The sequence below is a fragment of the Neltuma alba genome, unplaced genomic scaffold (assembly GCF_004799145.2).
Source record: "Neltuma alba isolate B1F8T4 unplaced genomic scaffold, ASM479914v2 tig00003893_pilon, whole genome shotgun sequence".
Lineage (NCBI taxonomy): Eukaryota > Viridiplantae > Streptophyta > Magnoliopsida > Fabales > Fabaceae > Neltuma > Neltuma alba.
In genome coordinates, this window is record NW_021633470.1 from 292,438 (window position 1) to 315,659 (window position 23,222).

General features: G+C 39.4%; 5 protein-coding genes across 5 annotated transcripts; 4 read left to right on the top strand and 1 right to left on the bottom strand.

Annotated features, from left to right (window-relative positions):
* Positions 1-557: 557 nt before the first annotated feature.
* On the bottom strand, positions 558-3,263 carry LOC114742819 (HMG-Y-related protein A-like). The gene is made up of 4 exons (XM_028931035.1): positions 3,144-3,263; positions 2,282-3,033; positions 1,374-1,418; positions 558-1,279 (listed from the first exon to the last, which is right to left on the bottom strand). The coding sequence occupies exons 1-2, from the start codon at positions 3,261-3,263 to the stop codon at positions 2,329-2,331; spliced, it is 825 nt and encodes a 274-aa protein (XP_028786868.1). The 3' UTR covers positions 558-1,279; positions 1,374-1,418; positions 2,282-2,328.
* A 2,701-nt stretch (positions 3,264-5,964) lies between these two features.
* Positions 5,965-10,970, top strand: LOC114742885 (mitogen-activated protein kinase 9). Its single transcript, XM_028931112.1, has 11 exons — positions 5,965-6,501; positions 7,202-7,604; positions 7,676-7,803; positions 7,916-7,975; positions 8,524-8,673; positions 8,875-9,030; positions 9,163-9,300; positions 9,388-9,461; positions 9,922-10,023; positions 10,124-10,358; positions 10,457-10,970. Exons 1-11 carry the CDS (start codon positions 6,484-6,486, stop codon positions 10,529-10,531), a joined length of 1,539 nt encoding a protein of 512 aa, XP_028786945.1. The 5' UTR covers positions 5,965-6,483; the 3' UTR covers positions 10,532-10,970.
* A 661-nt stretch (positions 10,971-11,631) lies between these two features.
* Positions 11,632-12,957, top strand: LOC114742886 (uncharacterized protein At5g39865-like). The gene has a single exon (XM_028931113.1). It carries the CDS (start codon positions 11,799-11,801, stop codon positions 12,726-12,728), a length of 930 nt encoding a protein of 309 aa, XP_028786946.1. The 5' UTR covers positions 11,632-11,798; the 3' UTR covers positions 12,729-12,957.
* Positions 12,958-15,640: 2,683 nt separating this feature from the next.
* LOC114742820 (laccase-1) lies at positions 15,641-17,903 on the top strand. The gene is made up of 5 exons (XM_028931036.1): positions 15,641-15,760; positions 15,909-16,060; positions 16,185-16,426; positions 16,592-16,720; positions 16,795-17,903. Exons 1-5 carry the CDS (start codon positions 15,641-15,643, stop codon positions 17,901-17,903), a joined length of 1,752 nt encoding a protein of 583 aa, XP_028786869.1.
* Positions 17,904-20,775: 2,872 nt separating this feature from the next.
* On the top strand, positions 20,776-23,136 carry LOC114742946 (uncharacterized GPI-anchored protein At4g28100-like). The gene is made up of 2 exons (XM_028931176.1): positions 20,776-21,562; positions 22,560-23,136. The coding sequence occupies exons 1-2, from the start codon at positions 20,924-20,926 to the stop codon at positions 22,905-22,907; spliced, it is 987 nt and encodes a 328-aa protein (XP_028787009.1). The 5' UTR covers positions 20,776-20,923; the 3' UTR covers positions 22,908-23,136.
* The last annotated feature ends 86 nt before the right edge of the window (positions 23,137-23,222 follow it).

Sequence of the window (23,222 nt, forward strand, 5' to 3'; positions counted from 1 at the left end):
AGGTACAGTTTCAAAAGTATTCTCCGAAATCCCCGATTATTCCCATACAACGCCATCGGAGACGTGCATGAGCTATGCTGGGGGCAGGGGATAATGCAAGCCACATCTGCATAAATTAACCAGACAAGAATAATAGAAACTGTTTCCACTTAAATAAACAGCACAACAGAGGGAAATGAAATTTTACCCACTAAAAGTCACACAACACTAATATAGGCAAAGTAGAAACATAACAAGACAACCACCAACGATGCTGCCGACCAGGCAAAGCTTAAGCTGAATGGCAACTATAAGCGCCTCATGTGGTCATTGCCTTGCACACTTCGCTTTAATTGGGCGACACTAGCCCAAAAAGGAAGAAGAAATTTCTGTTGGTTTTCTCTCTATTGTTCAGATTGGATAGAATCAGCTATGGTCTAACTCTATGGCCCGAAGGAACAGAGAATTTGCTAGCAGCAAACCTAAATATGTGGATTTAAAAACCCATCTCAACCACAGAATTTGCACCACCCACTATCAAGGTAAACTATAGCGCAAGTTTTATGCATTACATGAAGTTTGTAAAATAAACCACAAAATTCATTGCCACTCATCAGAAACTTCATAATGTATATAGATCGATAATTTGTTAATAAAACAAATCGAAACCTAACGGGGCAGATGCAGCCACAGACAGAACATATTATTTCAGGCAAAGCATCTATTTCCCACAAAACTAACTTTATTAAACCAACCTATTGCAGTCTTTTTTTTTTTCAGTTACGAACATTCAAAAAGATAGGACGGTTCATGATCCTGAAACACAAGTCTTTCCCTTCTCAGTATAACCAAAGGTGAAAAAGGGATGGCGAACAACTCGCCAGTACCCAAATACCAAAGCTTATATGCATACATTCATTATGCTTTCAGCGAAAAATCATTTCTGCCACTTCCTACTTTGATTTACAGATCTTTTGCCTCATGCGCCTTCTTAAAAACACTTTTGTGCGAATTTTCACCATCAGTTTGGGGTTCTTGAACCACTTGCATGTGGTGGAAATAGTTACTGCGTTTCAAACGGATGCTGTGATGGCATCTGCAGTAGTTGCTGACAAAAATGCTGTGGTTGACGAACTGCCAGTTGCCATGGCGGCAGTTCTTGTGTTTCCTTTCTTAACGGCGCATTGAGGTCCATCGTTGCAAGTCTTTCTAATTCTTGAACTGCTGCAATTGCACTGAGTGGACTCGCAATGCTAAAATGGGGCTTGATCACACCAAGAGATTCATTCACTTTTAATTGCTGTTATGACGAAAGAGAGACATGATTGATCACATCTATGACAAGTTAATTAATTGACCAATTGAGCATTCAGGAAAAGACTGTTTAAACTTACAAAATATTCAAGTTTGCTCCTCAACACTTCCTCAACAGATGTTCCCTGTTTCCACCAAAATAATGCAATAAAAACGAGCAATTCACATAAATTTAGATAGCACAGAAGGCAGGACATGCTGAACCAAACACAAAAGAAAATAATTACTACATCATATATGGCAACAAAGAACTCTCCATATTCTCTACAATCCTAAAATTTCCTTATTCAAACTGCAGGATTTACTAATCTTGCGTGCTCCAAATTGGCAACACACAAAATCTGTGTGGAACAAATATGCCCAATAGCGCCTGTCAATTAGGATTCTGATTCTGAAGTAAAATCACCATAGAATGTGTTTAGTCATTTATCGCCAGCAAGAGAAGAATATTGCTCAAGTTTACTCATAGTCCAGGCCTAATGGGATGAGGTAGTGATCAGCACAAAAGTATAAACAAAACGTTGATGAAACATGTCTTAGAATTGATACATAACCAAAGACCATAACAAATAGAAATTAGAAACCGACCCTATCCTCTCCATTAACCAAAAAAATAATAAGGAAATCACGAGGATAAGCTTTTTTCTCCTTTTTTTCTTTTTTGAGATGAAATATGAAAAAAGAGATAAAGCCAAACATTACAAAAGAGAGGAAGACGTTGACCCCGAAGAAAAAGAAAAGAAAAGAGTGGAACACTGAAGTCGCAGTCTATCTTCCATTTAAAAAAAGAAAAAAGAAAAAAGGTCTATCTTCCACCATCACAATGCATTCAATAATTTCGTTAGGAAAACACATCACTAGCAAGCTGAGCAAGTGACATAAGAACAATCCTTAACTTGGACAGGAGAAGAACTATTAAGGCATATTGATAGAAACGCCCGAGCCCGCAAAAATTTTGTTATTTTGTATGCATAACTCATAGAATTACCTTCTTTGGCGGGCCGACAGATCTTCTGACAGGAGCTCTGGGTCTAGCTACCCCTGCGCCCCATGACCAGCTCCAACAGCTTGTAATATAGCTCCCGATGGAGGCACTGCAGCGGCATTCTTCTTTGGTCTTCCTCTACCTCTTGAAGGTATACTTGGTAAGCTAGAGTCTGGCGGTACCGTGGGAACTGTGCTAGAAGTTACTGTTTTGGCAAGTACAGCGGGACCGGGAGGGGCCAAGGGGATGGCCGTCGTGTTCGTTTGATTTTTGGGAGGGCGACCAGGACGCCAGTTGGTCCCATTAGAAAATGCCAACTCGGATTTGGGCTTGGAAGGACACCCAGGTCTTTGCGAGCCGGGTGGTCCCCCCCATCGCGCTGGCGGCCCAGGTTGGTCCACTATGTTCCTCCTAGCTTTCGGTGGACGACCGGGGCCCCTTCTCGTCGCCTGAGGGTTGGCATTTTGCCGAACAAGAGACTGGGGCTGGGGCTGCGGGTCGGCGTTGGGCTTGCGCTTGGGGGGGCGACCCCGTTTTCTTTGGGCGGTGGGAGGTGAAGCATCAAATTTAGGGAGCTTGTAAGATTTTTTGACCATAACAAGAAGAGCGTTGCTTTTCAAGAGATTTAAATGCTGAGTCAGCAAGGCGGGATGGTTTGAGGGAAGGCGCGGATAGGCTTGCTCTATGAACTTGGCAATGGTTTTCTTGCTGGAGCCGTTTCTCTCGTTGAGAGCCGCGAGAGCTGTACGTATCATCTGACTTGGAGTAGAACCCGAAAAGGGGCATGATGAAAGTAGAGGAGGTTAGCAGCGAAAAGAAGAAGCATAAAGGTAAGTTAATGTATTGTTGGCTGTCTTAAGCTTACCTCAGCATAGGGAGGGTAGTTTGCAGAAGTTAGATTGGCGGAGGGGGCCGGAGCGGAGGCAGGAACGGCGGTGGGAGGGGCGGTGAAGGTGGGGGGAGGAGGGATGGAGGAGGGGTCCATGGAGGACTGAGGGGGGCCGAACAGGGAGAGTCAGAGGGGTCTGGAAATTGGGAGCATCGAAAGCGGTGGCAGATAGTCATAACTCACAACACATGTTAACACATTAGAGCCGACGGGACTACACGTCTGGACTCTGGACCGAGAATAAATTTGATTAAATTGAAATGGAATATAAATAATTTTAAATATTAATCTAAATAGGGCCAATGTCAGCTCACCCTGACGCTTTTACCGATAATTTTACAGTGAGTAATTTACTAATTTTCTTAAAAAAGTGAAAAAAAAATACAAATTGAATTTAAAAATAGGAATAAACCGCCATTTGCTTTTTACCCCTCAAAGTTAACAGCAGACAACAGTATTTTAGTAGTAATGAACAAATGAGAATGTGAAGAAATCACCTTGAGGGCATAAACAACACTTTTATGGCATGGAAAATTCATGCAAGGGAAAAATGAAGACGTGGGTGATGATACTAGTTTACTAATTTTTATTGTAAATTATATGTAATCCATTGTCATGTTTTAGGAAAAGTAATAAATTGATAAATTTTTTAAAATTTATTCTTATAAAATTTTTTATTTTATATTTATAAATTATTATCATCTCTCCTCTCTTTTTCTTTTTCTTTTTTTAATAAAAATAAAATTTAAAAAACAATTATTAAATACACTGTAAATGACTGGTAACAATCTGCAGGTTACGGGTGTGGGACCATGCATGATTCCGGCACTCTGAGCAGGGGCTTACCGGTTACCTCATTCAGAAAGGTGACTGCTGCCTAAATACTTGACACAGCCAGGGTCCAGGAGGTCGATCTGGCCCACCCAAGCTGCCAAATATCCATACTATATAAACACAAGCACACAACCGTCAACCTCATATTAATAAGAGCCAATTGGTCCTTGTAATATCGCTGTACTACTTGGTTAATTTTTCTGAGTATCCGCTTGGTTTCACTGTGGATAATTATTTTTATGCTTTACGAAATAATTTTTTTTGTAAAATTTATCTCGTATAATATAAAATTATTTAAAATGAACAGGTTCAAACTGACACTTCAAAGTACTGACACAGGAAAATCATTCTTTATAAATACTTCTATAAACTAGCTAGCTCGGTGTGATCATGGGGTAAGAGGCGAACAAGACAAGCCCGCTGTAACATTATTTTGTTGGAGACCTTCCCTGTCCGAAAAGTTCTTGCCTAACTCATATAAGTAGGGACCAATCATCACCCAACACTCCTTTAATTTTTGGGAAAATAAAGCATTCCCACTGGAAATGAATCAAAATTCAACGACACGATAAAACTGCTTACTGATCCATCGATTCCGCTGCCGATCTTGGTGCAACCACCTCCTTCTGTTAAAAGTCTGTTGAAAATTAGCGGGCCAAAATGAACTAGTTCTGCGAGAATGATAACCAAACATAAAAGGATTAAAGTGAGATGTTATTGATCTATAGGGAAATTTGAGTTGTAAGTTTTAGTTATAAGCATATCCTTAATTTACGTTAATTTTATTAGGAAAAATTAATATGCAGGTCCTTTAGTTTTGCCCCATTTTGAATTAGATCCTCAAATTTATTTTATTTTTTATCAAATACTTAATGTTTTAATTATTACAGCTATAGATCCTTCTATTTAAACAACGTTAGATTTAGGTTAACACCGTTAAAGATGGCCAACACCATTGATACTTGAAATATCACTGTCACCGACCATACAGGCGACCTTACAGGATGAAAGTTCTTGGAGATCAATAGCAGTGGTCTTCTTTAACAATGGTTAGCCCTATTTTAAACAGAAAGATGAGCAGCTATAATAATTAAAACATTAAGGATTTGATAAAAAAAGATAACTTTAAGGACCTAATTTAAAATGAGACAAAACTACATGATCCTACGTGTTAGTTTTCCCATTTTATTATATCATCCTCAATTGTCATTCTCCGTTACTTCTAATCAGACTCAGAAGCAGCTAAGGACTTGTAAAAGTCAACAACACAACTAGCCACAGCGGTTCTGCTCCGTGGGCATCAATCAAACTTTTGCACCGAAAAACAAAGCTTCGTATTTTAAGCCAACCTTGTTTTTAATAACTATAGCATACTTATATGATTCTATGTACTCATATAATATTAATAATTTTAAAAAAAAACATGTCATATTTTTTATATTTAACTAACTTATTTAACTTTTTTAATTTAATCAAACTAGTTAAATAAGTCTTATATTAAGGATAAGAGAAGTATTATATAAGACATTCTCCATATGTTTTATAAAGACCGAGCAAAATATTTAATTTCATTGATTTCATTTTAAAATTTAATAACTTTTTAATTTTAACTTTGTCTATTATATATACACTTCTAAAAAATCCAACAAAATAATAAATTAAGAGTAAAATCATATATTTATGTAATAAATTTAATGTGATAATTTATACAGATAACTAAAAACACAGTATTTTTTTTAACGATTAGAGGAGTTAATGTGTATAAATGTTGATTTTCATAAGCATGCTATTACTAAATATGCTTGATAATTAATACTATTATATATAAATCATAAATAATAATATCTCATATTCATACAATAGTTTGTGCCTGACTACCGGTGAAGAAAAGTGTGTAATAATATTAATAAAACAATATATTTTCTAATTCTTGCTGCTGGAAAAAGGAGTCAGAGCCAAAGCTGTCAATCATGCGGCGGGGTATAAACATTTTCCGAGACGAGATGATGGCGGATCTGTGATAGGAGAATTCCCTATAGCTGCCTCTGTTACGGTCAGTCCGCATCCATCGGCCTTGTGGCAACAAATATACGAAATCAAAGATGGGAGATCCTCCAAGTCCCAAGACGACAATCCAATTTTAACACAACGATTATCGGGCAAAAGAGAGAGAAAGTGAGAGAGCAGCGGGGCATGCTTGGCACGATTGGCGGAGAGTTAAAACCGAAGAACCAGTTGGGCCTATTTGTGTGGTCAAACAATCCTAGTGAGCTATCAACGTTGTCCTTCTTCTGCTGTTACCGCTGAATCTGATGAACCTATTATCAACATCGGTGATTGCTGACCAATAATAGCCTCGCATTCAGGACACATTTGCGGTATTCTCAGCCAACAGAGGAAGGTGAAGAGCCGGAAGTCTTTGTTATCTCTAACTTGAATCCTTATCCAGCTGCCTACGCCGTCCTGTTTCAAGTTTTGTTCTATGGCTTCTCAAAAGAAGGTCTTCCTTGAAAACCTTTTCTGCTTTTTGCGCTTCTCTTATTCTTGATGAGATTTTCCTTCCCCGCGGTTCTAATCTGTCATGATATTTACAGTTTAGTTAACCCGTTAGTTCTTGGATTTTACTTCTTCTTCTTCTTTTTTTTAACTTTATGTTTTTGGTTCTTTATTGTTTTCTCGTTTCGAAGGACTAGCTCACATCAGTCTTTGACGCTATATTTAACTTTTTTGCCAAAAGAAGGGCCACCCTTGGTGTCTCGCCAGATTTACTGAGGTAAAAAAAAAAAAAAAACCCGTCAATTTAAGCGGAAAGTCAGTCGACGGTGTGGACTTTAATTATTTGCTCGTAACATTTACAGACATGATTTAAAACTTGGAATATCATCATTTCTCTGGGGCCCTATATGTTTTGGGATTCCATGTTATTACTATCCCATAAAATCTGTTGTACACTGATCGAAGAAATGAATATCATTATTGAATGTTTAGAATTAGTGTAAGTAACTGTTTTGAACTTTTGATTGATGTTGATGGACTACCCCGTTCGTATTTTTTATTATGCTCTCTGCATTAAATATCGCTCTAGTCAAAAGAAGAGATCAAACGGAGTGATACTTTTTTCAAATTATCATCCGTACTTGTATAGTTCAACCATGTGCTAATTGTCTGTATGTACATAATGCATCCCGGCAAGCAAATAGGTAGAAGCAGAGTTTTTCACCGAATATGGAGAGGCAAGTAGATACCAGGTTCAAGAAGTCATTGGTAAAGGAAGTTATGGCGTTGTGGGTTCTGCTATTGACACCAATACTGGTGAAAAGGTTGCAATAAAGAAGATTAATGATGTTTTTGAGCATGTCTCAGATGCCACGAGGATCCTAAGAGAAATTAAACTCCTTCGATTGCTCAAACATCCTGATATCGTAGAAATTAAGCATATCATGCTTCCTCCATCTCGACGAGAGTTCAGGGATATCTATGTCGTGTTTGAACTGATGGAGTCTGACCTTCATCAAGTAATAAAGGCAAATGATGATCTTACTCCGGAGCATCACCAATTTTTCTTGTACCAACTTCTTCGAGGACTGAAATATATACATACTGGTATCCTTTTGACCATGTATTCACTTTTTACTTATATTGATTATAAACTGATGTAATATTTGTTCTTGCAGCTAATGTGTTTCACCGTGACTTAAAGCCGAAAAATATTCTTGCTAATGCCGATTGCAAACTAAAGATATGTGATTTTGGGCTTGCTCGAGTTTCATTTAATGATGCTCCATCAACAATATTCTGGACGGTGAGTAGTCCGCCGTGCGTAACATGGAAACCTGTTGCATTCTTGTTCCATAAAATATCTGTCTCAACTCTTAACTATCGTTGGCTGACTTTGCTTACCCACTTTGACAAAGGACTATGTTGCAACTCGGTGGTATCGTGCCCCTGAACTATGTGGTTCATTTTTCTCAAAAGTAAGCTTTTCTTCATCTTTCATAGTTGCCACTACTCCCCCCTTTTTCTGTAGTCCATGGGGCCTATGCCTCCCTAGAAAATTAGGGCAATGCTATTTTTACTGCATCGATGCTACCTGTTACTGCTCATTTGCTCATGTAAATTTGACAGTATTAATGTTATCCTGTAACTTAAGAGTTGTCGCTCTGATCTTCTTGTTTTTGCTGACCTGATTGATAATTGTATCTCTTACCTCTCCCCTGATGGTGATTTCTGAAAGAATAAATTAGTCTTGAATTTAGAACGATATAACCTTTCAGAGTTTCAGTGCTTTGAGTGGTTAGTTGCCTTGTGCTGTCGTCATGCTGAGTTTCTTGTAGTTGATAGTTTCTGCTGCATATTCTATTAATGGCTGCACATAGGCGTATCTGATTTTCAATTTAGTTGCAAACTCATTATCATTAGTGCGAACTGCCTCAATTTTTTTTTTGTTTTATTTGTAAGACCCAAGAATTTACCTCAGAATTTCGACGCATGCTCTTAATTTTAAGATCTCTGTCTTTTGCAGTATACCGCTGCAATTGATATTTGGAGCATTGGATGCATTTTTGCAGAAATTCTCTTGGGGAAGCCATTGTTTCCTGGGAAAAATGTGGTGAACCAGTTGGATCTCATAACTGATTTACTTGGGACTCCTCCTCCTGAATCCATTGCCAGGGTTAGTTTATCCAATTCTAGTTTACAGCTTTCTAACATCAACAGGCGAGCCCTTAGTATACTATAATTCTTAACTTGTACATTTCACGCTGCAAGGCTTCCTGTCTTGTTGTAAAAGTTAGCTTCTTACTATTTGCTGTTTCTTAAGCTTGATTTCACTTCCATTCCTTTGCTCCCCTTGTAAATAATCTTAATTTCACAGATTCGAAATGAGAAGGCTAGAAGGTATCTTAGTGGCATGCGTAAAAAGAAACCTGTTCCATTTCCCCAAAAGTTCCCTAATGCCGATCCATTGGCTCTTCGTTTGCTCCAGCGTCTGCTTGCATTTGATCCTAAGGATCGTCCAACTGCTGAAGAGGTTGATCTCCTGATACTCATATAAATCTACCAAATATGCCGAATGAATTTGTTTTGAATGAAAAATCCTAAGATAATCTTCAGAGACAGTTTTCCTTGTCCTTCAATTATTTTCTTATGCTTGTAATTGCAGGCATTAACTGATCCTTACTTCAAAGGTTTATCGAATGTGGATCGCGAACCATCCACTCAACCCATTTCAAAACTTGAGTTTGAGTTTGAGAGGAGAAAATTGACTAAAGATGACGTTAGAGAGTTGATTTATCGAGAGGTATGACAATATGATTGGATCACTCTAGCTTCAATCTATTATACTGTCATGTCATGTCAATAATCTGTTTTATGTTTGTGTAAACAGATTCTAGAGTATCATCCGCAGATGCTCGACGAGTATCTTTCCGGTGGAGAGCAGACCAGTTTTATGTATCCAAGGTACAGCAGTTAACTGTATTTTGAGAAGTCAATACTATATCCTTTCTTAGATTACTTGGATGATTCTGATGGCGCAATCATACAGTGTCAGTATCAAATACGTTACCGCCAATATATATAGAGTACAAGTTAGGGCCTAGTTTGGTTGGTCTAGCGCGTTCCTTTTTTCTGAATGGAAATAACTTTCTCTGCTTGATTTTGTGCTCCACTTTTTCAAGTTTCATCCCCCAGTTATTGTTGCCCTGCGTTGCCTTAGAGTATTTATTCTTGGGTTTGAGGATTTTCTGAAAACTTACCCTGGTGAAAGCTGAACATTACTCTTACCCTCCTCATTATGAGTCAGGGTACCTGGAGAGCATATATAAGTTGTGGGTCATTAAAAGAGTGTCGAATTCAGTGCTTCTCTGACACTGAATAATTCAGCAAGTAATATTCATTTTGTTTCTTTTGGGCTACTTAGTGGGGTTGATCGGTTCAAGCGACAGTTTGCGCATCTTGAAGAGCATTATGGCAAAGGTGAGAGGGGCATGCCATTGCTGAGACAGCAGGCCTCCCTACCTCGGTAAGTTTGAGTAAACCATAGAGGTCAAGCTCTGTGAATTTGGTATGCAGCACCTTACAGAGAGACTCGTGTGTTGACTGTGGCAATCGCGCTTATGCAGAGAGCGAGTTTGTGCAGCCAAGGATGAAAAGAATGAAGGGGAGGATTCTGAAAAGCGCATGGCAGCTGGTGTTGGAACAACTGTTGAGGGTGCTCCCAGGTCTAACGGGACAGATGCTGATTATCAAAATGGTCCCGCCAAGCCCAACTCCAATGCCAATACGCGTAGCTTGTTCAAGAGTGCCAGCATTAGTGCATCCAAGTGCGTAGGTGTGAAACCACGCGACAACCTCAAGGTACTGCCTAAATCCTTCCACATGCTCGACTCTTTGACCCTGTGCATTTGAGTTGTATTTATGCATTATTTGGCTTTTAAAATATGTTGTTGGCATAGGAGGAACCGATTGAGGAGGTGAGTGATGAAACAGTAGATGAGATGACTCAGAAGATGGATGTCCTCAATGCTTAGTTCATGTCGTTCCCCTCGATATTTATAGACGTAACTTTTGTAATAATTTATTCATGAGCCTTCATTATGTAGTGCACGCCTTTCTGCTCTGCCTCCTCTCCTCAAAGGGAAACACAAAGCGGACTGCCCAGGAAGCTTCCGTAATTTTTGTGGTGGAAGCTGACTGTAGAAACTCCATTATCACGGATGCTCATTTCTGTCTTGCTTCCTGTACAGTTAGAATTGTAAATTTGTAACTGTAATTAACTCAGAATGTATACGGCTTATAGTGTGTTGATGAAACTTCAGGGATGACCGCTAGTCTGCTACTATCCAATCCAATTGCGGTTGCTCCCAATATTTTGCTGTTCTAAAGTCTTCTTGGCTGCATACTGCCTTGTCTTATTTCCGTGTTGTAAATAAGACCACAAGAGCAAGTTTTAATACCAGTTTCGTTGCATTATTGAAAATGTTTATTTCTTTAATACCTAAACATATTTTTATCGACTTATGTGAATGAACTTAGTGGAAAAATAAACATATTTCTCACATCTCGTTTATCATTACCCTGGAACGTAAAGAGTTAAAGCTGAGAGATTCGAATCTCAATGGTTTCCATGTTAGTTAATTTTCTAACTAGCAGCTAGTGCAAAATTTTTTTTTTTTTGTAGTCTGTGAAATATAACTCGTAACTTGATTTTTTTTTTAAAAAAAATTATTTGTCATACTTAAAATCGATCAAAATATGTGGAAAATATTGTAAAAATAATAATAAAGTTGCGACCTAAAAATATGTTAAAAAGGAACAAAATAACAAAATTTAAGAAAAGTTCCCATTTTCATGACTTGTAAATTAAATTGAGCCCAATTTTATATTTTTATACTGGAAACTTAGAACAGATGAACAGATGATTCGTGATTACAGTGGCAATGGCAATGCATTTAATATTCATCACAAGAGGAAAATGCGTAAAGAAAAGAGAAAAGCAGATTAAATGAGGAGGCTCCACGCCCGTGCATGTTGGCATCGTAGCACTTAACTCCAATTTGAAATGGGTTTTAGCGCCAATTCCGTGGGGCCACCAAGGTGTTTCAAAATCAACATCAACAATTCATTCTGGAATGAGGAATCCCGAAGCCGAACCCAATTCAAAAACAAGCTCCCTGGTTAATGAACTAGTCATTCCCTCAAGTCTACCCAGTACCCATCGTCATTGTCTACTACGTCTCCTCTCCAAGATTCAGACTTTTAACAGAGAAACCCACAAAAGCCTCAAGTTTTGGATCCATGGGCTGTGTTTCTTCCAACCTCCTCAACCATGACGATGAGTTTTCTCAACTAGGAAGCTCAGCACTTGGTCACCATATCGTCTCCCTCACCTCCACCACCTATGGCCTCCTCAACCTCGACCCACCTCCTCCTTCCACCCCGCCTTCTCGCTTCACTTTCGGTTCCATTTTCCCCAGCCCACTCTCCGAACCCCGTCCTCTCCGTTCCGAACCAGAGGTCATTAATTCTTGGGAGCTCATGGCAGGCCTCGACACCGACAGTTTCCGCTTCTCTCCTCTGCCTCCACCTAAACCCTTCACCATCAAAGACCCAGCCTTCAATAAAGAGAACAGCAAACCCAACGGGCTCAATCTTGCAAAGGAGTCCCGGGTTTTGAAGCCTTCGAGAGAGGAAATCAGGAAACCCGGTTCGATCAATCCATCACTGGATCGTTTCGAGAAGATATGCCCACCAAACGGGGACGACAGAGTGGTGATCTATACGACGACGCTGAGAGGGGTACGCAAGACATTCGAGGATTGCAATGAGGTAAGAAGGGCAGTAGAAGGGCTGGGTGTGGTAATGTGCGAGCGAGACGTATCGATGGACCGTGGATTTAAAGAAGAACTGAAGGAGCTGTTGAAGGGGAAGGGGAGAGATGGAATGGTGCCTCCAAGAGTGTTTGTGAAGGGAAGCTACATTGGTGGGGCTGAAGAGGTGTTGAGACTAGCTGAAGAAGGATTGCTCGGAAAGCTTCTAGAAGGGTTGCCCAGAAAAAAGGAAGGGTTTGTTTGTGAGGGGTGTGGGGATATGAGGTTCTTGCCATGTTTCCATTGTCATGGGAGCTGTAAGGTGGTGATGGTGGTGAAGGAGAAGGGCAGAACTGTTGTGGTAAGGTGCCCTGACTGTAATGAGAATGGGTTAGTGCTGTGTCCCATTTGTTGTTGACTAGGCTGATAAATCTGTTCATACTTATACATATATGCTTGCTCTGAGTTATCTTTGTACTAGTCATGGTGATTTCTTTGCATTCACCATTCTCAAATAAATCTACTAAGAGTGTTTGCTTCCTTCGTTTCATAAATGTCTACTGTAGTCTGCTGATGTCTTTGTCTTTGAAAAGACAAAATATGGGAAGACATCGACAAAAAGTCAGGCGAAGAGCTCTTTATTTGAATTTGCCGACTTTGGCAGATTAAGTGATAGTTCTCGATTGTCACTATGGAAACCGCTCATCATTTATAATTTCTCAATATTTTGATTTGCTAAAATCAAACGCATCAAATTGAAAGAGCAAGGGGGTAAGCAAAATGGAATGGCACCTCCTCTGTTAGTAAATCATTAATTCATAATGGACGAAGACAGTGTTGTATACAAATTTCAAGCCAAATTACAAATAAATGACGCTCACTTTCATTTCGGACTTCTGAGTATCATTTCTCTTGTTCTTCTGGCACGTTACATTTTTATGTTCAGAGCATTCTAATAAACTGTTAAACTAAAGGTCCCCATAAACGTATCCAAAGGGCAAAGGCCAAGCCTGGGAGTATGAATAAATTAGACCTGGATTCAAGGCTGATCAGAAAGCTTCCAAGTACGCATGGCTTAGGGCAATCACTGGTCTTGTACTTCTTAACCCGAAAAGTAAGCCAACATGAATTTGTCTATGATGTCAACAAAATGATCATCTTAGACACTGTATTCGGACCCAAAAATGCTTGAATAATCACACTTGTGGGGAAGTAACAGCTTAACTTAAAACTGTTTAATTCTCTCTGCAGCATTGCCCTATAAGTTCTTAATGGCACTAAACACTCTTTTTATTGGCTTGCAGTGCCAAGTCCTTGCCGCGATTAGATCAAAGTAAAACCCGTCCTTGACTCCTTAGTCAGGTTTTGGATGCTAACGTTTTGTTTGATATGAGAGATTGAGAATAAGAAGTGATGATTAAAATTGAGATTAAAAAAATATATTAAAAAATTGTTTAACATGAGTGATTACCTGCTAGTTGGGATTGGACTCCAATTCCACTTATATAGGTTTGGTCAATCCCAATTAACAAGTAATTACTCATATTAAACACTATTTTAATATATTTTCTTAATTTTTATTTCAATACTTAATTATAATTCTCAATGCTTTATAGCAAACAAAACCTAAAGGTTTTTTTTTTGGGAAAAAAATTAGAGGGGCGTTAAAAGACCTTGAAAACAAAAAAAATTGCTGGCTGTTGCTCATGTGCTGTGCCTCAGAGACGTGTACGGGCCTGTTTGAGTGCCCCTCAAAACCATGGTTTGGGTGGGATGTCATCTAAACAGCATCAATTTTGGAGAAATAATCCGAAATTATGGTTTGGGCCAAAACCATGGTTTCAGGAGAAGTGAATTAATTATGCTTTTGGTTTAAATTGAAGAGTATGATTGTGCCTGTCAGAGAAGATTTCAATAATAATATGATTTTAACATCCCTCAATTATTTTTTTATAAACATATTTAATCTTATATCTTATAAATATATATACACATATCAATTATTTATTAATTATATTATCTTATGTATTATTAATTATGTTGGTAAAAAAATATATTATTAACAATTTTATTCATTCAAATTAAAATATATCATAAAATTTATCTTTTATGTAATTATCATATTAACTTATGCCTTTTTAGTAATTTGTATATATAAAAAATGTTTCTGATAACAACTATTCAAACAGTCTCATTTTTCAAAATTATTTTTTTACAAAATCTATTTTTCATATTCTCTCCATAATTTATTTTTTAAGTCATGGTTTGGTTTCATTTAAAAATTTCTGGAATATAGATTATGGAAGCAGTTAAGCTTACACACCATCATAGAAGGCCAATACAAGGGCCGCCCAGATCACACCTTTCTCAGCCCTTTGCCTTGTCCTCTCGCAAGGCTTTTGGCGCGTTCTGTTCCGTTCATATACAGAAAGCTTTATTTTTGTGTGTAGAAGGTTTAAAGAACTAATCTCTCGGTTTCAAAAGTTTGAAGCCAAATTTATAGGCTTCTTTTGTGTTATTCTTCTCAAAATCTTACTTGAATTAATGATTCTATTTAACTTGTACACCCGGGGGTATGATAGTGCCTGCAAAAATTTTAAAAAATAAATTGCAAATATGATTCAGATAATTATAATTTTAGGAGGCTCATTGCACATAAAGCTAATTCTCAATTCGCAATTGAATTATTTGTCCGCAACCGCAACACATACGCAAATGTCATTAAACCACTTTCTGGAACGTAAATGTCATTCTCCCAGAAAAACACAACTCTAAACTCTGTGCGCGAACAAACGTATGGGACAAATAGAACAGAGAGGAGGGCATCACAATTTTTTGTCCAAAACGATATTTAATATTCCAAATCCGTGCTAAATGCAAATTTCACAGATCCCTCCATGTCTGGCCGGAATCTAGTTCTTCATGAAGAATCTATTGGTTCTAGTATATGCGGAGCTGACAACATCTTCGACGAGACCTCAGCGTGCAACAACATCACGTGCCATGAACGTGCTAGCTCTTTTGTTCTTCGTCATAGCTAATTAGCGATATAGTAGTATAAACTAAACACTCCCTTGTGTTTATCTTTGTATCATTCTCTATCACCCGTTCTGACATGTTCGCTCGTCGCTTTGCTCTCTTTACCAACCCCCTGCAGGCTGCAGCGACTAAAGATATGTCTTCTACCCCAAAAACGAGCAAAGAATATAGCGAAACCAAATCTCGTTCGAAGAAGCATCATCAACGAACAGGACTGACTCAACAGGTTTATAAAGGCATCCATGCGTCGGAGTTTGGTAACATCCAAAAACGAGCTCGAGTTTAGAGACGATGGAGGGTCTATCCCTGCATTATTTCTTCTCACTGCTGATGGTAACTATAGTGGCACTAGAAGGCCTTGCTCCACCTTATTCATCTACTGCAACCACCACCAAAATCTTTCAGTTTAATGTGAGATTCTTATGTTTTTCTCTCCTTAACTTGTCTGTTTATATTTCTCGCGCGCACACACACGCACATATGTGTGAGCACTGGAAATTTGTAGTCACATCAAGCTCTTGGCTTCTGAGGTGTTATACTTTTGGTATATGATTTTCAGGTTGAGTGGAAAAATGTGACTCGATTGTGCCACAGTAGGCCGCTTTTAACAGTTAATGGGGAGTACCCGGGGCCAACCATCGCTGTCCATGAAGGTGACAATGTTTTGATTAAGGTCACAAATCGCATTGCAAGGAACACAACTATTCACTGGTATGGTCTTGTACCACGGTACACTTGTTACCTTTGTGAAATAATCTTCCGCACAAATGACATGGGCGTAGACTTCATTTATATTTGGGACAGAATTGAATAATGTGATAGGGGTTATGAACAGGCATGGAGTAAGGCAAATAAGAACAGGATGGGCAGATGGTCCGGCATATATCACTCAATGTCCTATTAAGGGAGGGACTTCCTACACCTACAATTTCACAGTGCTCAACCAAAGAGGCACTCTTTTTTGGCATGCACACTATTCTTGGCAACGAGCCTCCGTTTGTGGTGCTTTTATTATCTACCCTCGCATGCCCTACCCTTTCTCTGCTCCTATTCATGCCGAAGTCCCCATCATTCTTGGTAATCTCCTCAGTCTGCCCTCTCTCTCTCCTCCTCACACACACACACAGTTTTTTTTTTTTTGGTTTCCTTTAGCGTTAAAGGACTCATAGTTGCCTGTTCCAAGATTGTACAATATTTACTCAAAGGACGCATTCGATGAAGTATATGCACTTTTGACGGCAGGTGAATGGTGGAATGTGGATGCGGAAATGATGGCAAGTGAGATGATGAAGTATGGAAGTGGGCCAAATTATTCAGATGCATATACCATAAATGGTTTGCCAGGACCTCTTTATCCCTGTTCAGTAAAAGGTATCTAATAGGGTAACTTTCACAGCAAGACTATTTAAAACCTATTTACATCATTGTTCTTTATGCTTTTGCAGATACTTTCACTCACTTAGTTGAGAGGGGTAAAACCTATTTACTCAGAATTATCAACGCAGCTCTCAGCGACGAGCTCTTTTTCGCCGTTGCCAGTCACACCATGGCCGTCGTGGAGGTTGATGCAACTTACACGAAACCATACACAACGAGAGCAATCATGGTTACTCCTGGTCAGACCACCAATGTTCTACTCACTGCTGACCAGATTCCTGATTCTTCAGGAATGTTTGTTGTGTCAGCAAGGCCTTATCGTACCTCTGTTTTCCCTTTTAATAATTCTACCACTGTTGGCTTCTTGAGGTACAAAATGACCAAGGCTCTCAAAGGCAAGTCTCTGAATACTCCAACTAATCTTGCTAATGACAACCTTCCTGAGATGGAAAACACAGATTTTGCCAGGGACTTCTTTGTTAGGCTCAGAAGCCTTGCATCTACTGAATTTCCTTGTATGGTGCCAAAACAGATTGACAAGCGAGTTATTACAACAATAGGCCTTAACCTTCAGGATTGTCCAGCGAACAAGATCTGCACGGGATTGAATAACAAGAGTTTTTTAGCTTCAATGAATAACCAGTCCTTTGTGAGGCCTTCTACGTCTTTATTAGAATCCTATTACATGAAACGGAATACCGGCGAATACTCCTTTGATTTCCCAGAGAAGCCTCCCAAAGCTTTTAACTATACTGGAGTGGACCCATTGAAAGAGAACATGAACGCGGAATTTGGAACAAAAGTTATAGAATTGGAATACGGCACAAATTTGGAGATGGTGCTGCAAGACACAGGCTTCCTTAATGTGGAGAACCATCCGATTCATGTTCATGGTCACAACTTCTTCATTGTTGGGGGAGGGTTCGGTAACTACGACGTAGAAAAGGACCCGGAAAACTATAACCTGGTGGATCCTCCGGAGAGAAATACAGTGGGAGTTCCTTCAGGGGGATGGGCCGCAATTCGGCTGAAGGCAGATAATCCGGGAGCTTGGTTTGTACATTGCCATCTTGAGGAGCACACGTCTTGGGGTCTTGCCATGGCTTTCATCGTGAAAGATGGCTCTACGGAATCTAAGTCCTTGCTTCCTCCCCCACAAGACCTTCCTTCCTGTTGATCACTCTAGCTGGGAGCTCTCTGAATCCCTCTAGCTCTCATCAGTTTTTCCCCTCTCTGTCTTGGGAGCACAGCAGTGTTCCTAAACTCTTAGGAGTTCATTCACCAAAAAAAAAAAAAAACTCTTAGGAGTTCGAGCGTGTGACACAACATTTATGTACCTCCAGTAATGAGAATTTGTACTCTCGAGGAAAGTGTAATGAAGGTCAATTGCCGTATAGCATTAACTCGTGGTCACATCGGTTTTCATGCTCTGTAATGAAGGCCAATTACACCCGTGTTACGAGAGCTATTATTTCCCAAAATTTTCTCAGAAACTTCGCAGCAACGCGTGTGCTTGGAAGGTAGACTAGGGAATTGACGATTTTTGCTGAAAAAATAGATGAGAAGAGGGAAAAAAAGAAGAAGAAATATGTTGACTCTGATATTCATTTCATCGATGAATGATTTAGTTGGGCTTCCGGGGAAGAAGACGATGAATACCCCAAAAAAAAAATGTAGAATAATAAAACGATTGTGAGGGAGTTGTTAATAACTTACTAACTTGTTTTCATAGGTCATGCTAACATCCAAGGTAACGATGTTAGGAAACTAAACATGTTCTGAAGTAATGAATGAGGAGGAGGGGAAAAAAATGCAAGGATGAAACTAGTCTGTGTTTAGCTTTTTTTTTTTTTTGGACTGAAATCTGTGTTTAGCTAAAATTGCCGCAAATTATGCCATGGTCTTAGAAACTAACGAAAGCTTATGAGTAGTTAGTTAACTTCGCCTGATTACCAATGGAAATTGGGTTTCCCAGAAGGGATTAGTCTCCTACAACGTGGTGAATCAAGATTCGAATCCCCGTTGGGAGAGATGTTCACATTTAGTGCATGACAGTGTTTCGAATAAGATTGCCTCTAATAGAAAGATACTTATATTTTAGGAGGAAAAAAAAACTTCGCCTGATTTTCGTAAGTAACATGTTTCCATGTTCATTCATCTGATAGTGTCATTTGAGGCCCACATTTCAAGTCTTTATCCAATCATCATTGGAAAGAGCTTTAACATATCAATGCTTTTGATCATGCTATACGTAAGTATTTTTACTGGGTGGACCTATGCTCCTATCATATATAATCATTCAGTGAACGAGACGCCCAAGAGATCACTATGTGGATTGAAAATGTATGGAATGAAAAAGGATACATTTTTTTACGTATATAAAGAAGAATCTTTGACTGAGGAAAACAAGCATTATAATGCAAATGCAATGAACTGGAACAACCTGGATCCAATTTTGCAGTAAAGGCGCTGTTTTCTTTTTCTCGGATCGGGTGAATGTGCAGGGAAGGGATACACATGATAATGAAAAAGAGAGCAAGGCCTTTTCCTTTGATGACCCAAATCTGGTCCGCAGCTTTAGACCGGGAAAAGCGTGCGAGTGCCACTCAGCTCGGAGCTCAAAGCCTGTTGCGGCCTACACTTCACTACATTACTCGCCTCCTCGCCCGAAAAAGAGTTAAAAAGGGAACAAAGTATCTGCATTTTTCTTGCAAACAGGTCCTTCGGCTATAGGGCTTTTGCGAGAAAACCCATCTGAAGGGACATGACATCAACTTGTCTTTCTCCATTCGTATCAGGAAGGAAGTGGTGAAGTGGTCTTCGGTGGCAGTGTTTTAACATTCTTCTTTTCTCTGTTGGCAGTAGTTTTAAATCCGGGAGAATTTGGATCACTGAATAGAAATTATTGTAAATTAAGTTTAAAATAATATAAAATCTTTTTAGAACTAATTATCAAATTAGTTTTCGCCAATTAAAAAAAAATTATTTCGCCCCATGATCTTAGTGAGCATCTCATTTCGGTACCGTCTGCTTTTTACTAATCAAATCATCGGTTAGTAGTGATTTGCTGAAGTTACGAAGTCTTGCACACACCCAAATAAAATGAAGTCACATCACGAAGCGATGAGCAATATTTTGCCTTACGGTTCTGTTCCTGAGTTCCACACTGGCTTCAGATTTTCAGCCCAGGCAGAACGCACGTGTACTGTTCAGCTCTTGGAGTTTGATACTGTGTCCCGTTATCCACATCACAAATAATAAAAGCCAGAGAAGCACAACGAAATTTATAGCAACATAGTCAGGGCTTTGATTTTTTTTTTTTTGGGTGTGTTCAGAATAAGTAAATCACAATTCAATCCGGAAATTAAAAGAAATAATAAATATGTTTGGATTGGACCACTTTGTTCCCGGACATGTCTTGGCGGCCAAGGAGAAAAAGGGAAAGCAAAACTGGAGGACAATAAAGGGATCATTCCTCTCAAGTTAAAAGAGTGAAATTGCCTTTTGCTTGTGCTTTTGAGTTGGGAATTTAAAGTTTTAAACCCCTTTTTCCTCTGCAAAAATCCTTCACTGTCAATCAACCAAGCAGTAATTGAGAAATACAACAACAATAACCCCCGGCCAAGCCACTAGACATCTCAAGAGAAATGTGTGTAGTGCATCGTTTAAACGGGCAGAAGAAAACAGTAAAGCTTACAACCACCATTGGTGGATATCACTGAGCCATCGTTATTCTCATTCAATATGGTCTCTCCAATCATGTGAATCACGCCTAGCCTTCCCCTGCAGACACGATTGGCATGCATTTAATGTGTGAAATGAAGCACCTTTTGCACACAGTGAAAATCAGTTCATCAACATCTTAATTGTATTTCTTCCACACATGATTTGGTCATTATACTATTTGCTAATCCCCATCATTATCTCAGTCCAAAAAAAAAAAAAATTCCCATCATTATCCTTTCAGGGCTCCTAACCGTAGAACTAGCAAAGCAGCATACTGCCAAACTTTTCTCGACCCCATAGCTTTTGCCTTTCCTTCTCTTTTTCTCTGCTTCCCAACTAACACCCCTGCCTCGCTCGCTCCAATATTCTGTTTTTTCTTCTGGACCACCTCTCTGTTCTGTTCATTCATATTCCTCTGTTCTCACACTGAAACTTGTTTCACCCTCTCTCATCTCATACCTCTTGGCCACCATGCCTCTGCTTCCAGAATACCCGTTATTCTATTTTTGCATTATCTTTCCCTGCTTTGTGGCCCTACCTTACTCAGGCGCAACCACAGTTCAGCCAATCGTCCCAAACCCATCTCCGCCTATAACAATCCCTGCTGTTCCAGAACAATCCGAGCTTACTGGGTGCTCTCTGAATCTCTCAGAAGAGCTGTTTCATGGGGTAAAAACTGCATGTAGCGCAACCAAAGAGGGTGCCGGTGGGGAGCTCCACCGGAGCCGGTGCTGTCCGGTGCTGGCAGCGTGGCTCTACTCTGCCTACTCCGCCACCGCTCTTGGATCTCCTACTCCTACCACATCGTCTGACATGCCGTTGCTGCCAGATGATTCAGAAACATGTGTGAATGGCTTGGGAAAGGCTTTGAAACTGAGAGGGATCGAGCTGATTCAGCCGAATGAGACCTGTGATGTGGTGTATTGCTATTGTGGGATTCGGCTACACCCCTTGAGTTGCCCTGAGGCATTTTCGGTTACCCACAGTGGCAAACTTGTCGGGAACAAAAATGTGAGAAGATTGGAGAGAAATTGCTTGAGCAGTAGCATCAATGTGAATAAATTTCCAGGTCTTGGCGGGTGCTCCAAATGCTTGAACAGTCTCCATTCGGTGAGTTATTCTCGTGTTTCGCCATAAAATTTTTTAGAAAGTTATCACTTAAGATTGGATGGATCTTACTGAAAATTGGAGAGGAGAAGAAATCATTTTGCTTTCATCTTCATTTTCTTCAAGCCTGGTAAAATGGGAAAGTCGAGTTTTTGTTTTCCTCCATTTGGAGCGTCCCCAACTTTGTGAGTCAAGAGCTTGTGTAGTTCACAAATGTAGATGGAATCGACAGCATTTCAGCTCTAGTAAAGACAGTTAACATTTTTCCGGAAATCTCAGTCCCTGGAAAATTGTTGAAAATGACAGTTAACCGATTCATGCATTTAAAGTCTAGCTGTCGAAGAAAAAATTCTGGCCGTATACAATACTCATTTTAGCACATGCTTGGTCGCTATTCTGGTCCTATGAGGTATATGGGGATGCCCAATTCTGAATCGTGGTTGCAAAATTTGCAAACACTAAATTTTGAATTATGACAATTATGCTATTAGCTGTTAAATGAATGGCATAATGGTAATGTGCGTTGCATAGGGTTGCATAGTAATGTCCTTCTGATCTCAGGTTTCCCTTTTTAGCACATGTGCGTTGCATAGGGTTGCAATTGACATCTGATCATCTGCCTGATACTTCTGAAGTGATCATCTTATTAAGTGTCTAAGTGACATTAGCCAAATTGACGTTTCCGAATAAAACACTTAGCTAAGTGCATTACTAGTACATCCACATCTGTAGCTTCTATCTCACTCAGAGTTCTAAAAGGTTGTTTGCATCTGAAGATACTATGAACCTGAGATGCGGCATAACCAAGAAGTAAACAAATAATGGCCATGCCCCATGGCACTCGGCCTTGATTCGAACATTGACTAATAAAAGTGTATGAGTGGATGTTACTCCAGCCAAAGTGCTATTTTTAACAGACTTTTCCGCACCAAACCTCTTTATGCTCAATCATGAATCATTCCTGTTTGATGTTGTGATTAAAATATTGAATTATAAGCAGCTTACCAAGAAGACAACTTCAAATTCAAGCAAAACAGGGGACAGGACCGCCAAGATCCACAACAAAGATTGTGAGCTCATGGGCTTGACATGGCTTTTGGTTAAGAACCAAACTGCTTATATGCGCACAGTTTCTGGGGTTCTCCGTGCCTTGATGTTGAGCACTAATGGCCCTTACCCAAAATCTTGCTCTTTAAACAGTGATGGAAAGCCTATGGCTGTCGATTCCTCAGAGATCTCTGATCACTCTGCATCCGTCAACCTCCAAGCACCTGTTTTTCTTCGCTTATTTTTACTTTCATTGCTACTACTTTTGCATCTTACAATGTTAGCTGCAGCAAAATATTGATCACAGAGACCGACATTGTGTAGATCCCTGGTGCTTCGAGTGTTATTTAATTAACAGTTTAGATCTCTATAATTTTTCCTAGTCGTTTATCATAATAGGTGGGCTAAACTCCACTGTATTCGTGTGGAATTTTAGTAAAGTTAAATTTGATACCTCTTCTGTTTTAAAAATTCATTTGATTGATATGTATTGTAAATACTACACAAACGCTTGTTATCGTGCGGGTTTTTGACCAGACCCTTTTCCCCACTTTGTTTAACTTGAATCCGTATTACGCGATGCATGTTTTGCGGGAAGGAAGGAAAAACTACATCC